This window comes from Ictidomys tridecemlineatus, chromosome 4 (assembly GCF_052094955.1).
Source record: "Ictidomys tridecemlineatus isolate mIctTri1 chromosome 4, mIctTri1.hap1, whole genome shotgun sequence".
Taxonomy (NCBI): Eukaryota; Metazoa; Chordata; class Mammalia; order Rodentia; family Sciuridae; genus Ictidomys; species Ictidomys tridecemlineatus.
Window position 1 is genome coordinate 45,962,991 of NC_135480.1, and position 16,299 is coordinate 45,979,289.

Below are 16,299 nucleotides of genomic sequence, written 5' to 3' on the forward strand. Positions count from 1 at the left end.
ATGAAAGAACAAATAATGAAATAGTTGAAAAGGACAAAATTTAAAAATTAATTATAAAAATGAAAATTAAATTGGAATGACAGAATACCGTGCTCAAATCACAAGAAGAATAGAAGATAGGAATGACAACAGTGACATGGAGATAGTTGATGCAGCATGTATGTAACTCAAGTTCCTATAAGAGAAAATTGCTATTTCTAGAAACAAAAGGACTGAGAAATCTTTCTCACATGAAAAAGTGGTCAATGATAGACTTTTAGAAACTTAAAAAATTGTAGTTGTAGATGAACAGAATGCCTTTATTTTCTTTATTTTTATTTGGTGCTAAGGATCAAACCCAGTGCCTCACATGTGCTAGGCAAGCACTCTGCCAATGAGCTACATCCCCAGCCCCTCAATCTTAACTTAAAATTTAGGTTAAAAAAAGTCAGTGATCTTTCACCAATATTTATAATAAACCTATCAGTTCTTTACCGGTTTCACTGAGTGCATAACTGGAAATGATCTGTTAATCTGCTTTCTAGCTGTAGCAATACCTTAGACTGCGTAATTTATAATGAAAAGACAACTGAGGATGTAGGTCAGCAGTAGAGCACTTGCTCAGCATGTGAGGACACAGGTTTAAAACCCAGCACTGGGGTGGGGTGGAAAGTCATTTTTAGCTAGATGTGGTGGAGTGCCTGCAGTTCCCAGGTACTCCCAGGTACTTAGGAGGCTGAGGCAGGAAATCACCTGAGCCAAGTTTGAGGTCAACTTGAGAAACGGGGACTGTTTAAGGGGAGGGTGCTGGTGACTTAACTCAGTGGTAGTGTGTCTAGTGTGTGCAAGACTTTGTTATAGATTTCCATTAACTCCAAAAGTTTACTTCTTACACTTCTGGAGGCTGGGCAATCCAAGATACAAGTGCCAGAACATTAATACCAGCAATTGCTGAGGACCTCTGTGCTGTTGTTGGTGGCAGAAGAGTGGAAGGGTTAAGAAAATGTGTGGAAAAAAAAATATTTTTAGTTGTAGGTGGACACAATACCTTTATTTTGCACGTAGTACTGGTAATTGAACTAAGTAAGCTACAAACCCAGCCAACACCTCCACTCTTGATCCCGTAACTTCACCCGTACAGTCAATGAATTCATGAAGGCACTTATTTAAAAAAAAAAAAAAAATCTGTTTTGGTGGGGACATTCAAACCATAGCACCATCTGAAATGCCAGAGTCACTCAAGCCTCAACAAAAATGTTTCAAATTGTTCCTTTGGATCCTTAAAAGATCGTACTCCTTGGGACTATTAAACAATTAGGTTGCCTTTCTCCAGTGAAAGACTCATTTTAAAGGAAATAATTTTAGCACAAGTACATGTAAATGCACAGGACTGGGAAATTGTGTTGAACCCCTTCATATACAGTGGGAGTATGAATATTCCACTGTTAACAATGGCAAGAACTGCTGAGTCAACAAAAGTTTTAGGAAAACAAGAACTTTTGATGAAAATTTTTCAATGTGGTGTGTCAAAGGTGGGTAGAAGTCCCATTGGAGTGGACTGAGGGAGGGGATGGAAGTCTAGACAGTAAGAGAAACAAGATATTAAAATTGTATACAAAAGGTGAAGAGGATCAGACTGAAGCACATGGTGTGGTACCTGGGAGCAAACTTCTAAAAACACCTGCAAATGCTGACAAAAATAAATAATAGTGGGCTGGGGATGTGGCTGGCTCAGTGGTAGACTGCTTTTTTAGCATGCACAAGACTCTGGATTTGATCTTCAGACCACAAAACAAACACTAATAGGTTAAAGAAGAGGTCTAAGACTCAAATGACAATCAAAAGTACTGGGTTCATAAGATACAAAGGATTTTACAGTTGCTTGCATTTATTAATCACATTACCTACTTGTGCACATAACTTTTTACTTGCATTAACTATAGGAGGTGGTCACACTGCTATCCTCAATTTATTTATGAGGAATGGAGACCCAGACTTGAAGTCAGGCTAGAGGTTAGTTTAACACCAAGGTAGAGGTAGGGAATTTCTACATAAGAATCTGTACTACAGAGCCAAGGACACATGAAGGGTATGGGGCAGGGGGGTGGGCCATAAGTTTCAGAATAAAAGTTTTTAAACCCTTAGGGAGAATTGACTTGACATAACAGGTGTAAAGAATAGAGCTGAATGTGACCTGTTTTCAAATTATACCTTAATCATTCCCAGGTTTTTTCTGTACCTTGTTTTCCCAGATTTTAAAAATATTTGAAACTTTTCCCTAATAACAAATAACATTGGAATCTGTATTGAAAGCATTTTCAATAAAAAGGCTTATTAGATTATTGGTACATGTAAATATTTGATAGGCAAATTTGGGAGAAGTGCATTTCAGTTATGAAATTATCAAAGACATGGAAAAAGTTGCCCTGAAACTTTTCAATAGCGTTTCACTGTACAAAAGTAATGTTTTCCCTCCTGATTTTTTTTTTCTTTAGTAGAGGTAGAAAGATTACATAACATCCATCTTCTTTAATATATTTCTTCCAATCTGAGTTGAAAAAAATCCATAATGTTTATGCTTTTAAAAAGACAGCTATTATGTTTAATGTACTGCCAGGACTCATGAACCAACAGACCTAAATTTACTCTAACCCTGAATTGTTAGTGCCCAATAACACATGAGCTGAAATCAGAATTTCTCTGTGGAGATGAAGAAATATGAAAATGATTTTCCAGTGTAATTATTTCAGAAGATGCTTCTGTTTACATCAGAACCAAGACTCATAAGCAACCCAGCATGTTTAAACCATGAATTAATGAAAATGCTTACTTTTTAGAACATAACACAGGTCTCTCTCATTCTTATTAAAATAGTTGAATAAAGCGAAACTTCTACAAACCAAGTATGTTAAATGTCATACATACTGACTGTCACTTAAATTCATTATTTTAAATATGTAAAGTGGCACCTATTTTCAAACAACACGAGAAGTTAAAAAAATATAAGACAAACAAACAAAAAACATACTTTAGGAGCCAGATATATGAAAAATATTGCAAGACACAATCTATAACCGGAAATCACCTGTTTTAGTTGCTGCACTCTAGCACATTCTAAATTACAAAATGATAGAGTACTTGGGGGGAAAAAACATCAAATACATACTTAACTAGATATAAAATTTTTAGCTTTCACAAACAGGTTTGGCTCAAATCTTTGAACCTGTTACTTGGAAACACTGGAAACAATTATTCAGATCCACTGACTAACCCATAACGCATGTTAATTCATTGTACAAATCAACCAAGTAACCACAGATTATTCTAATCTCACTCCAACAGAATCAATAAAATTAGAAACTAATACCTCTTTTAGTAATTAGACAATCAAGTAATAGCACTGGGATAAAATGAAGAGAATTTCTTGTTTCAGCTTCTTAGTCAATAAGCCCATTCCTCATTTTTAGACAATGAGGACAAAGGTATCACAACCAAATATGGGAAACTGCTTTCTCTTTATTTAGACCTTAAGGAGAAAAAAATGAACTTTGGTCACATGTTGCTTAAAAAAAAAAAATCCAGTTTAACATATTTCTAAATAGATAGGACTAAATGATCAGAGAAATAATTTCATTTGTAAAAATTTAGCCAAATTTTATCAAAAACCCAACATACAATGTAATCCAAATTATTATAAAAGCTGGGATTATACATTCCAAATGTATGTCAGTTGAATTCCCACCCAACAGATGTTAACCCAATATGTCCCATCATCCTATATAGAACTGAAAACTTGGGACTTTGATTAATGTACTTGCTCTCATGTTGTTTTGGTCCAAAAGAGCAGAACTGAATTGGTAAGAGTAAACTAAATAGCTAATCTTTTGCCAACAATAATTTAGATTGTGATTGGCAGCAGAAATATCCATGATGAATAATTCTACTTTAACAAACTACAGTTTAGGAATATTTCTCATGAACACATCACAGTATCAAATTTTTATAAGAGAAAAATATGAAGGAACGAAAACAAGGATGAAATAGCTACCAAACACAAAAGTGTCTTCCTCACAATGCATCAGAAGGGGTAAAAGGTGAGGTTAAAGGGCTGATGATGCTAATATGAAAGGAAGTTGAGTACTGTATTTATTTATTTTATACAACTCTTACTCTTTACAAAATGGTTATAGTCATGCCCATAAAAGTGTAACGAATGGCATTTGAAAGCAAACACTTTGTAATTATTTAAAAGGGCCTTTTTAAAAATTATAATACAAAGGTCTGTGCTCTATAAGCAGTCCTCCACTGTGCATTATAACAATAAGGCTTACTTTTAATACAAAGACTAAGTGTTTGGGAGTTATGAACCACTGGATTTAACAAACATCATTTTATAATTGCTTTTTGCATCTTTTTTGTTTTTGGGATCTTCCACTTCATCAGGGTGCTCAGTAGCTTGGAGTTCTTCAGCAGATTCTTCTTTTTCTGATTCTGAGTCACTTTCAGAATCATCTGGACTTTCAGGATCAGGTGAATCATCATCATCATCATCATCCCCAGCCACATCACCTTCTCCATCATGATCTTCTACCTAAAACATCAATTAAGAGGTTCTTTGTAAAACCAGCATCAAAACTGGGATAGACAGAATAAAAACTGGGAAAGACTCTTAGTAGGGTAAATTAACCATTGATGTTTATGTGGAAATCAATTACCAATGTTTTGCATATTATATTATGCATACATATATTTACATGTTATATTCTGTAGAACAACCAGTTATACATTAACTCATAATAAATTAACTCATAACAAAAAAGAGCTCACCTAAGCAACAATTGAGAAAGAACTCTTGTAAACCCTTATATAAAATATTTGGTCTAACTTGTATGTTTAAGCCACTATTGGAAAATACATTTAAAGTGTTAAAAAATATCTGATTATCTCTAGAAAGACATGGTTGGGTAATAATATTTTAAATATCTGTACAAAGAAAGCTATCTACATTAGGATACTTGGTTGCTAGTGTAATCCAACAGAAACAAATGATATCAAATTGAAATTATCTTCCCAATCAATGAAAACAAGTTAATCACTACCTCACTGAAGCCAAGTCCACAATGTCGTCGATATCTTCCTGATAATTTACTGTCCATACTTTGTTGATATTGAGACTCCAGTTCTTCATTAATTTTCTTGTCTTCTTCCCCTGTATGTCCATTGTACTTTGGTTATGTTTCAGTCAAATTAATAAAAACATCTGATTACAAAAAAAACCCCATAATACAGATGCCATTATATTCAGAGTTGAATACTCTGTGACTAATTTTACAATGAATTTTGTGGATAGGTTTCTATAACTGAAAGATGTATTTATGATTAGTTATTAGTAATTAGCCCTCTGAATTACAGAAATATTTAATGACTATTCTGAAAGTTTTCTCTAAGTCACCTAAAACAAAACAAAAATCTCCATCAAACAAAAACATCCCATCTATTTTTGGAAAGAAAGTTAAAAGGCAAACAATTATATTCAGAGAATGAATATATAAAAATGACCTCTGAATGGTTCTCCTTTATGCCTGTCTTTGCTTATCAGCTAACTGAAGCAACATAAACTTAAAAATTATTATTATGTGATATTTGTATATTTATTTTATGTAATTCTGTTGTAATTCATTTATGCAGCAGGATACTAAACAACTATAAACAAACTTACCGCCCAAGAAAGGGAATGTTACCAATATCACTGGCGTTTCCTTTGCCATGTTTTATCAATATAAGAGGAATTTCAGGTTTTCTTCAAATGGTAGGGCTCTGCATTGTTTTTATTCATTAAGTTCCCAGTTTTAAGAGTAAATGCAGCAGTTAAAATATTTTTTCTTTCTGCAAAGCTCTTTTTTTTGCCTTATGTAGCAAAGTAAATCAATTTGATAACTGTTTATCAGAAAAATGAAAGACCCATTAATTTCTAATGTGCTATATATTAGACCTATAAAATTAACTTAAATAATTAAAAAAATTGAGTTTAATCTAGGTTATGATGCATTGTTAATAATGTCCATGGAGACAATGATCCAATGAGAGACAAATTGATCCAATGGAGAATAGGATCAATTTTAAACAGTTGAAAATTTTACTTTTCAACAAGCGAAATTCAAATTCAGTTTTTATTAAGTTTCCCTCAGTAGTAAAAAGAAAAAAAAAAGTTTATTTCTTCAGACTGCAATTAATGTATATTCTTCAAAGATTTCAGGACAGAACTTAGTAAATAAGCTCAAAAGCAGTAAAATATGCCAACTACACATTATATGGTAAGTAACTGATACAATGAAAAAGAATTCTATACGTATCACAGTTGGCAAGATTAGGTATAAAAATCTCAATACAAGTAAAATGTATGTTCTTAATCAGTAAAAATGAAAACAGAAAAAGGTTAATTTCTTGGTTAGACTATTTATATATATGATATATACTCTTATCTTTTAAAGCAAAACCCATATTTTATACTTTACATGAAACAGGGGACATGTTTTCATGTAATATACATACATTTGCAATTCTACTATTTCAATTTTAACAGAACTATGTACAGAGGTTAATAGTATCCCAAAATATGTACAATTGTTTCATATACCAAATTTAGCACCTCCATTCTAATTATTTGACTTTCTTACCTGTTCGAAAGTGAGATGTTGATTTATGATCTCCTATGACAAGACGACCAGTATGTTCTTTCTATAAGAAAGTAGCAAATACATTAGAATTTGAGTCTTCTAATTTAGCATAATTATTGAATGTCCACTATGTAATGAAAACTAATCCAGGCTTCTGGGATATAGTAGAGCCAAAGGAATAAATTCACAACTCTGCCTTTATGCAACTTACATTCTGGCAATGACAGGGATGGGTAAGGGAGATGGACAAATGTAATCAATAGCAAATCACAGTAGAGAAGGTAGTGTCATTAAAATAAAGCAGAGTAAAATAAGGGGAAAGAGTATAAAGTAGGAGTAGAGATCGGGTTGAAATTTTAAGTGACATGGATAAGTAACTAGAAAATTCGGTCTTAAAAGTCCAGTAAATGAGTAGATTTAACTTTCCCCCCATTTCTGATGCCCCAGGAATATCTCATGGTAAGACAGCAGAGTCTATCTAGGTAAAGAAATATGAAACAATGAACAGACTTAAAATGTACAAAGTAACAGATTTTTTAAATACAAAAAATTAAAATAATCATTACTGTTTACAATATAACACAAAAAACTCTTTGCTATTAGGCTATAAGCAACTCCTAATCTCAACCCGTCAAAAAAGAACAGAATCTAAAACAATCTAATACTAATACTAGAAAGTATAAAAACAATTTGATCCAGTTATAGATTTAATCTTAATCCAATCTACTCTGTGGTATATTTAGTTTCATAAGATCAAAAAATAAATTATTCACTGAAATACATAATAAATGATTAAAGGGAACTTTGTAAAGCAATCTCAAACCAATCTTCTGTGAAGATATAGTAAGGAGCCTTCCTATTGTGAAACAATGGCAAGACATATTCACACAAAAAGATAACACTAAAAAGCTTCAGGCATTAACACTATTACCTTATATGCCATCTACATTTAAACAAATCAGTGATTTAATGTGCTGCTGCTGTAGATTGCAAAACAGATATCCCATTGACAGGTTTGAATATAAATATAATGGCATCAACTTATTCTAGGATGATGACAGTATTGTACTTATCTGTTCATACTTTATCAGCTGGTTCTTCCTATGACCAAAAGAGTGTTCATGCTAGCTGGCTACTATGAAGAATGTATTTTGTAGCCATAAAACAGAATATCTAAACAGTTCATATGAAGACCAGGAATATAATCTTGGCTTCTACAGCAAAAAACTTTTTGTGTTATTTTGTGTTTTGGTGTTGAGGATTGAACCCTGGGCCTTGCACATGCTGAATATGTGACTTACCACTAGGCTGCATTCCTAGCTGCTACAACAAAGAATTTAACGTATGATAAAGAGCCTATTTACTAATAGCTAAATTTTCAAAATTTTATGTTACGATGTTCTAAGTACCAGAAGAGTTAACTTTTCCACCATTTCTGATGCCCCAGGAATATCTCATGGTAAGAGAGCCCCCTAATCTATTACTTACTTAATAAATCATAACAAAGGTTTTATTTGCATGAAACAAGAGAAACTCAAGCTATAAATTATATGACAAGCTAAAAATTACTGGGAAATCTGGAGTTATATGAGATATTACATAAATTCTTCCTATATATAGGTCTTCATGTTTTACATGACTTCTCCCTATCCCCAAAACAACTGATGCAGTCTGGCTTACTCCTTTTCATCCTTTCAGATATAGATCAATTCTATTTTTCGGAAGCTGTCTTGTACTGCTAAGCCAGACTTAGCTATCCTTCTCCATGATTCCACCGTAGCATGTATACGGCTCTCTCATGGCAATTATAATTCTGTATTGTTATTATTATCCAGTTTCCTCTATTATGACTCCAAACATGTCTTATTGATTTGTGACCCACAGAATCTAATACAGTGCCTAGCAGGTAGTGGGTAATCAATAATTACTGGTAAAATACATGAATGTATTCTTTTGTATGACAAAATGAGGGCTGAATTTCATTTAAGGTACCTTAAAAAGAAAAAAAAATGTTTTTCTGTTTCTTTCAAATTTAGTTTGTAGGAAACTACAAACTATAAATATTATAAAAGTTAGTTTACCTGCTTATAAAAAACAAATGTTTAGAGACCACGGTATTTACGTGTAAAAATATATTGCTAGGAAAAAAAAGTTTTTCAATAGGTGATATTTTCTTGGTATCCATATTTTATACCTTCTATTATGTTCATTAAACTGAATAAAATATATTGAATATCTTGTTTGGGGCAATGGTGTACACCTGTAATCCAGGCAGGAAGACCTCAAGATTAAGGCTAGTCTCAGCAACTTTAGTGAAATTCTGTCAAAAATAAAATTTTAAAAAATTAGCTGGAAGGTACCTCAGTGGTACAGCGTAGTGCCTGGATTCAATCCCCAATACTTTACACATATGCAAAAACAAAACAAAACAAAACAAAAAACCCCCATAAAACTAAACAAGTAAAATGTTGTGGCTACTACCACTAGTTGGAGACAGCTATGAAATATAAAAGACTTTTCACATAGGTTCCAGATAACCTGTTCAGAAATACCTTCTCTTAAAACCATCAGGCCAACAGATAACAAATCATAAACTTTTACATTTCCTTTCTCCTCTGGCTTGAATCTCCTGAAAACAACATTTTCTCTGTGAAGTCTCCAACCATACTGCCAGAAGCACTGAGAATTCTGGAAGTGGTTTCAGAAATATTATAAATTTTAAGTGCTTGATTAGGCTGGGTTTCTTTTCCAAAGCCAAAAGTAATGCAAAACAGGTAAATGGGAACAAAATGTATTCAGTCCTTCTTACTTAACATATACCAAAAAAAAAAAAAAAAGGCATTTTCACAGAAAAGATAAAAAAGTCATACCATGTGCTACTTACTTTGCCTGCACCCATAAGTCTCAAGAATTTTTGTTTTCTCTCTTCATTGCCCAAGTCTGCTGCCTCCCAATTGCTAGATCCAAGCTAGAAAATAAATTAGTTGATTATTTTTCTAGCATAAAAAGAAGAATTAAAAAATTTAAAGTCTCTAAGTCTACCCTGCCGTCAATTTTAACTATAAATAGCTATAGTCGTTCATGCTTGGAAAGTTAAGGACATACGTCACATTTGAATTTAAATATGCTCCTTTTTTATTTCATCTGAGCTGAATTCTTCTTTTGCAGCCGGAGCTCTCAGTTTCAAAAGTTTACATATATCAGAATCACCCAAAGGACTTGTTAAAAGAGATTGCTGTTCTATACCCGCAGAGTTTCAGATTCAGTAAGGCTGGGGTAGGGAATTTCTTTCTTCCTGAGGTACTGGGGTATGAATCCTGGGCCTTGTGCCTGCTAGGCAAGCACTGTACTACTGAGCTATGTCCCCACCCTCTAGGGAATTTCTAACAAATTCTCAAGTAATACCTTTGATGGGAAGATCACATTTGATACCCACTTCCCTAGAACCCTGAACCCTGAAGGGGCTTAGAGCATCTAGTATTTTGAACCCAAAAGGCTGCAACAATTTTTAGTTGAAAATTTAAAAATTCTGGCTTTAGTGATATGCTAATGATAGCATACCATCAGGATTCATTGGACCTAATTTTAATTTTTCAGTTTCTTTTGAGCAGTTATTATTAGTTAAAATTGAGATATTATCACTTTTATTCTTTAAGATTTTCCAAAGAACAAAGAAAATTTACTTCTTTTTTTAAAAGAACAGACTAAAAACTAATTCTACCTTGCATCATCAATGGTCCCACTAAATCATTTTATAAACCTAAAACATATCATGGAATTCTAATGACTGTTCCCCCCGCCCTTTTTTAAGAGAAAATTTTCCTCAGTGACAATTCTTTAAAAAAAATTTTTTTTTAGTTGTTGATAGACCTTTATTTATTTATATGTGGTGCTGAGAATCAAACCCAGTGCCTTACACATGCCAGGCAAGTGCTCTACCACTAAGCCCCAGCCCCAGCCCTGTTTTTCCCTTTATCTTAAAATTAAGGTTAAGAATCATTTTATTCATCAATTATTCCCCCCAAAGTTAAAATGACTTAAATAATAATAAGAAACAAGAATTGTGGAAGGCTTTTCTCATTGTGTCCAAAGTACTGCATCATCATCTTTCAAGAATTCATCATGTCTCTGTAGTCTGCTTTTAGAATTCATTGTACTCAGATGAGAATTCAGAATTGTTCCTTTTCCACCCATAATGGCAAGGAGAGGAAAACTGACAGAAGGCATTTTACCATGATTAGAACAAAAATAAATAAATAAATAAACAAAATACAGGCAAATGCAAAATGATAGGCAATACAACTATAAACTAAAAATGAAGATGAAATTCACTATGTGCAAAAATCTCAAGACTATGAGTTCTTTGTTGATGAAATACTAGACTTTGTTCTCCAAATCAAGAGATGTGAGACAAAGAAAAACAGCAACAACAAGGACAAATGAAGAAATAATGGTACACGCATCCAGAGGGTCATTCAACAGGAAGAACTTTACCTTGCCATATTCTGCAATAAGAGTTTGGATCATCTCATTTTTCAAAAAGGATGTGTGATCTTTATTTAATCTTTTATGATGTTTGTGGACCAAAATTTAATTGGTTGTGTTTGTAAGTAAACAAAGGCTGAATGTAGGTGTATATACAAACGTGAATGAAAGAAAAGATTTAGAAAAAAAGCCATCCAAAGTGAAGCTAGCCAATCTTTAAAAAACAAATGCCAAATGACTCTTTTGATATAAGGGGAGTAACCAAGGACAGGGTAGGGACAAGAGCTTGAGAAGAAGGAATGAGAGATGGGAAGGAAAGGGAGTGAGAAGGGAAATCGCATGGAAATGGAAGGTGATCCTCAGGGTTATACAAAATTACATATAAGAGGAAAGGAGGGGTAAAACAAGATAATACAAGTGGAAGAAATAATTTACAGTAGAGGGGGTAGAGAGAGAAAAGGGGAGGGGAGGGGAGGGGAGGGGGGATAGTAGAGAATAGGATAGACAGCAGAATACATCAGTCACTAGAACGGCAATATGTAAATCAATGGAAGGGTAACTGATGTGAGACAGCAATCTGTATATGGGGTAAAATTGGGAGTTCATAACCCACTTGAATCAAACTGTGAAATATGATATATTAAGAACTATGTAATGTTTTGAACAACCAACAATAAAAAAAAAGGAGAAAAAAAGCCATCCATTGATCACTCTAATTGAGTTATAGTCTAAAATGGAAATGTTCTGTAATTAAGGAGCAAAGACAATAAACCCCTGCTCAACAGAATTTTAAGTAATCAAAAATTTTTTTAAAAATTCAAGTGTTATTAGTCGGATATTGCCAATAAAAGAATGAGAAGTAAGGATAAAGCTAAAAGCTTTTAGAAATAAACATTAAATCTTAAATTGTATGTTCCAGGTTCACACACAACAGCTGATGAGCAATTAGCTGTATTCAGAGAATGTGAACTCTTGTGTATATACACTATTAAAATCAGAAAAATGGGGCTGGGGTTGCGGCTCAGTGGTAGAGTACTTGACTAGCATGTGTGAGGCACTGGCTTCAATTCTCAGCACCGCATATAAATAAATGAATAAAATAAAAGTCCATGAACAACTGAAAAAAAAATTTAAAAATCAGAAAAACATAGAAGAGAAATTTAGGTTTGCTATTGTTAAATTTGTATCAAAATTTTGAATAGGGCCCCTTTCACTACCTCTTTATTCTTTCTTCTGAAAATTATTCACAAAAGTATAAAAGAATATAAAAACAATGAGAATTACTTCTGGGCATATTAGGGTCAAAGCATTTGTAACACACGGGACCCACTGTGGTTCTTCTAAATTCTTTCTGGTGGAAGGGATTACATGTTCTCATAATTTTGGCTACCTAAGTTACAAATCTCTACTTCTTTCCATCTGACCGCTCATATCTTTTTATAGGCCATTTGGTCTTAACTATTTCTGGTTCAATATGGTTTAAAAAATTTTTAAAAAGTACTAATGATGCTTTGGATTTCAGTTGCATTATATCATTTAATCTGTGAGCCTAGATATAAAATTTAATTTCGTTTTATTTCCTGATCTACAAAAACAGACCTCTTTTAAGACACTGTCTTAAGAATATAACACCTAAGAACTGCATACAGCTTGAGCATCCTTAATCTGAAAAGCTCTAAAATTCCAAAACATTTTGATCACTAACATGACACCATAAGTGGAAAATTCCACACCTAATCTTCTGTTCAGGTCACAATCAAAATGTAGGAGCACCTAAAAATATTGTATAAATTACCTTCAGGCTATAAGATGCACATGAAACAAATTAATTCCTTATTTAAATGTGGGGCCTATCCCCAAGATACACATACATACATATTTACATATACATATGTATACATTTCAAAATAAAAAAAATCTGGCCCTAAGCACAAGGGAAACTCAACCTGGAAAGTTTTATAATCTATGAATAGCTTTTCACTTACAGTCTCTCAAAATCCCCCTCATAACAGTTCATTTAACAAATAAGGACACTGAGGTTCAGAGAGCCAGGTGATTTGTTTCAGTTCTCTGGCCCTAAGTCCTCTGCTTTTTTCACACCATACTGTACATGACCAAATTAAACTGCACATTGAAGGTAGTCTATGAACAAAATGTAGAGAATTAAGTTAAAAACAACGGTCTAAAACCCAACTTTCCTGATCTTCTATTTCTACTGAAAGAGCAAACAAAGGTTGGGGCTGTAGTTCTGCAGTAAGTGGTGCTTAGCATGCTTGAGGTCCTGGGTTCAATGCCTAGCACCAACATTCCCCCCCCCAAAGCCAACAGCTTTACAGTGTTTTTACATAAATAACCCTATTACCTACAACATCTAATCCTAATTTAAAGATAATATCATTAAGTTTTCTGGTTCTTTCTTTCAAAATTTAACAAGTACCTTGCTGAAGTGCTACATTTGAAAAAGCACACGGGTGTCTAATAACATTTCTAGAGGTTCTCCACCAGTTTATCAAATGAACCTCCCCACTCCCTATAAGTAGTTTTCATGTCTCCATTCCAACCAAACTGATGGAACCTCTAAGTTGCCATCATCCTTAATATTCTTTACTATGCAGTCAATTTTCCTCAATATGTATCTTAGTGACTCTACACTGTTAGCATTTTCCTAGAGTTATAGCCTGATTTAATATCTATTTTAATATCTCTTAAATGTTCTATTACTCCCAATTATGTGACATCAGTGGGCAAAAAGACTTATTTTTTACAAGAAGTAGCTGCTCATTAGAAACTGCTGACCAACTACAAATTACAATTGATTTTCTACAGTTTTGAAGTCTAGTTTAAAAATATGTGATTTAACAAGTATTTTTAAAACAAGTACTTGAGGATAACTCCCAATTACCAGTAAAAATAATAAAAATCTCATGAAAGAGGTACAGGTCACTGTACTGTAACATTAGCAACATAATCATTTTTAGAATAATACTTTACTTGATACTTGATGCTTCCAAATCCTAATCTTTTTTTTTTTTTTTTTTAAGTTGCTGAGGATCGAACCCAGGGCCTCACGAATGCCAGGCAAACGCTCTACAGGTGAGCAACAACCCCAGCCCCCAAATCCTAATCTTGAACCATAACCATCTCCTTTTTTGGACAGGGGAGGGTACTGAGGTTTGAACCCAGGGGCTATTTACCTCTGAGCTAGGACCCTAGTCCTTTTTCTTTTTTGAGATAGGGATGCTTATAGGATTGGAAAAGGTATTAAAATCTTCTAGTTTAAATTGATCTTATCAGAAGCTGTAGAGACTCAATAAATATCCCTTTAACTTTCTCCTAAATACATAATATTACCTGCAGTTTTTTGGTCAAGTTTAAAAGACTGTTTATTTCTGAATTTAGGAAATCTGATATCCTAGCAATTGAGTCACAGTTAAATATGAGGAGAAAAACAATGTGGTAACCTTTAATATTACAGCCAAGTTAATCTCCAATGATTACTAATCTTTCTGCAGAGCTAAAAATAAATTTCCTTAAAGATTCTTACTATTTGTGTCCACATCCCACCTTCCACCCATAGAGAGGTGGGTCTTAGCACCATCTCATTGAGCACAAAATAGTATCGAGCCAGTGTGGTTCAAAGATATTGTGAAAGGCACTTAACTGCATTACTGAAAATAACTACACATTCAGAAATCGACAGTGCTTTAAACAATAACTGGAGGAAAAAAAATGTCCTTCCATGGTCTTTAAAGATGACCTCTCCATGACTCCTTCCCAATAATTTTCCTATCAGTGTTCCCAAGGCCTTTATTCATTCTATGAAGGACAATTTTTTTTTTACAAATACTGGTTACCTGCAGTTTCCATCACATTGCGCTAGAGCTAGGCCAAATATGCAAAAGAGCTTAACGTAAGCACCACACTTACATCTTTTAATTCCCAAGTCCTAGCTTAGAAGTCAATATTTAATGAGTTACTTTACAGAACTATTATTTTTGTTACTTAAACTGATAAGGAAAAGGTTTGGGGGTAAGGCGAAGGAAGAACAAGGTATGCTATCAAAATGGGATTCTGGGTCTCACTGTCTTAGACCTCACCACTTTACCAAATATCGGTACCAAATTACGTCCCTGGTACAATTTTTTTCGGTTCAATGCAGCTGTTCACTTTTACGAGTACATTAAAGATAATCATCAACAGTAGACTGCAAAAATACTCCAGGTCGGAGAAAGTGTTCAAATGTGCACCACGAACATTTCGCCATTATCATAGGAACATTTCAAACCTAACAACAGAAACGTTTTTGCCGTCTCTACCGTGAATAAAAAGGCCAATGAAATCAGCTTCATCAACCATCCAACACGCAAATGACGATCCCTTGACTAAGCTCTTTCACTTCTCGATCCTATCAGGATTTCCTTCCACAATCGCCCTTTCTACGCAGGTACCTGGCTCTCAGCATGTGGCCCTCTTCAAACCTTCCGATCCTTATCAAGAAAGGAAGACACTTCCCAGTTATTCGTGATTCCCCCGATTGGCCTTCCCCCTCAGAGCCACTTCAGGCGCTTCTTCCCCCTTCGTCCACCCTTCCCGGCCTACCCCAGCCTTCAGTAGGCCTCAACCCTCACCCACTCCGCCATTGTTATTTACATCGTCGTCTGGGGAGGCTGAACGCTTCACCCCGTGCGGGTGAGACTCCCTGGCAGCGCTCATCGTTGCGCGGATCCCGACGCGAAATGTCCAAAACACTCGCGGTTCTCCTCAGCCCGACACCAGCAGCCCGCAATCTGCCACCGGCCCAAGCAGCGCCACTCCAGAACGCAGAGCCCCTCCGGGCCTTCTCCGCCACAGTCGTCACCGCGGCGGCCGCTTGCCGGTCCGAGGCACCCTGGGAGTTGTAGTTTCCGGATTCATTCCATACTGGCCTCAATAAGAGATAAGTGTGTGATTAAAACTACAATTCCCAGGAGGCACAGCGGCCAGCTCGTGCTGTGTGGCGGGAGTGCCCTCGTAGGCTCCTCCTTCTTCGGCTTGTGGAGGGAGCTTTCCCGCGGAAGGGTATAGTGGTGAGCTTTGAAGAGAGAGAGAGCTTCGTCGCTACCAAAAGAGGCCTAGTAGGTTTTCGCATTTCACTGAGACGTTGCCACCCGGGCAAATG

The 16,299-nt window shown here is 34.8% G+C and overlaps 1 protein-coding gene across 2 annotated transcripts; it reads right to left on the reverse strand.

The window, feature by feature from the left end:
• Positions 1-3,475: 3,475 nt before the first annotated feature.
• Positions 3,476-16,012, reverse strand: C4H11orf58 (chromosome 4 C11orf58 homolog). Of its 2 annotated transcripts, none has more exons than XM_005326764.5 (5): positions 15,792-16,012; positions 9,541-9,624; positions 6,657-6,717; positions 5,079-5,188; positions 3,476-4,570 (listed from the first exon to the last, which is right to left on the reverse strand). In XM_005326764.5, the coding sequence occupies exons 1-5, from the start codon at positions 15,852-15,854 to the stop codon at positions 4,340-4,342; spliced, it is 549 nt and encodes a 182-aa protein (XP_005326821.1). In that variant the 5' UTR covers positions 15,855-16,012; the 3' UTR covers positions 3,476-4,339. The 2 variants fall into 2 exon arrangements, with proteins under 2 accessions (XP_005326821.1, XP_040140629.1); XM_040284695.2 differs by having other exon boundaries at positions 15,770-16,009.
• Positions 16,013-16,299: the final 287 nt, after the last annotated feature.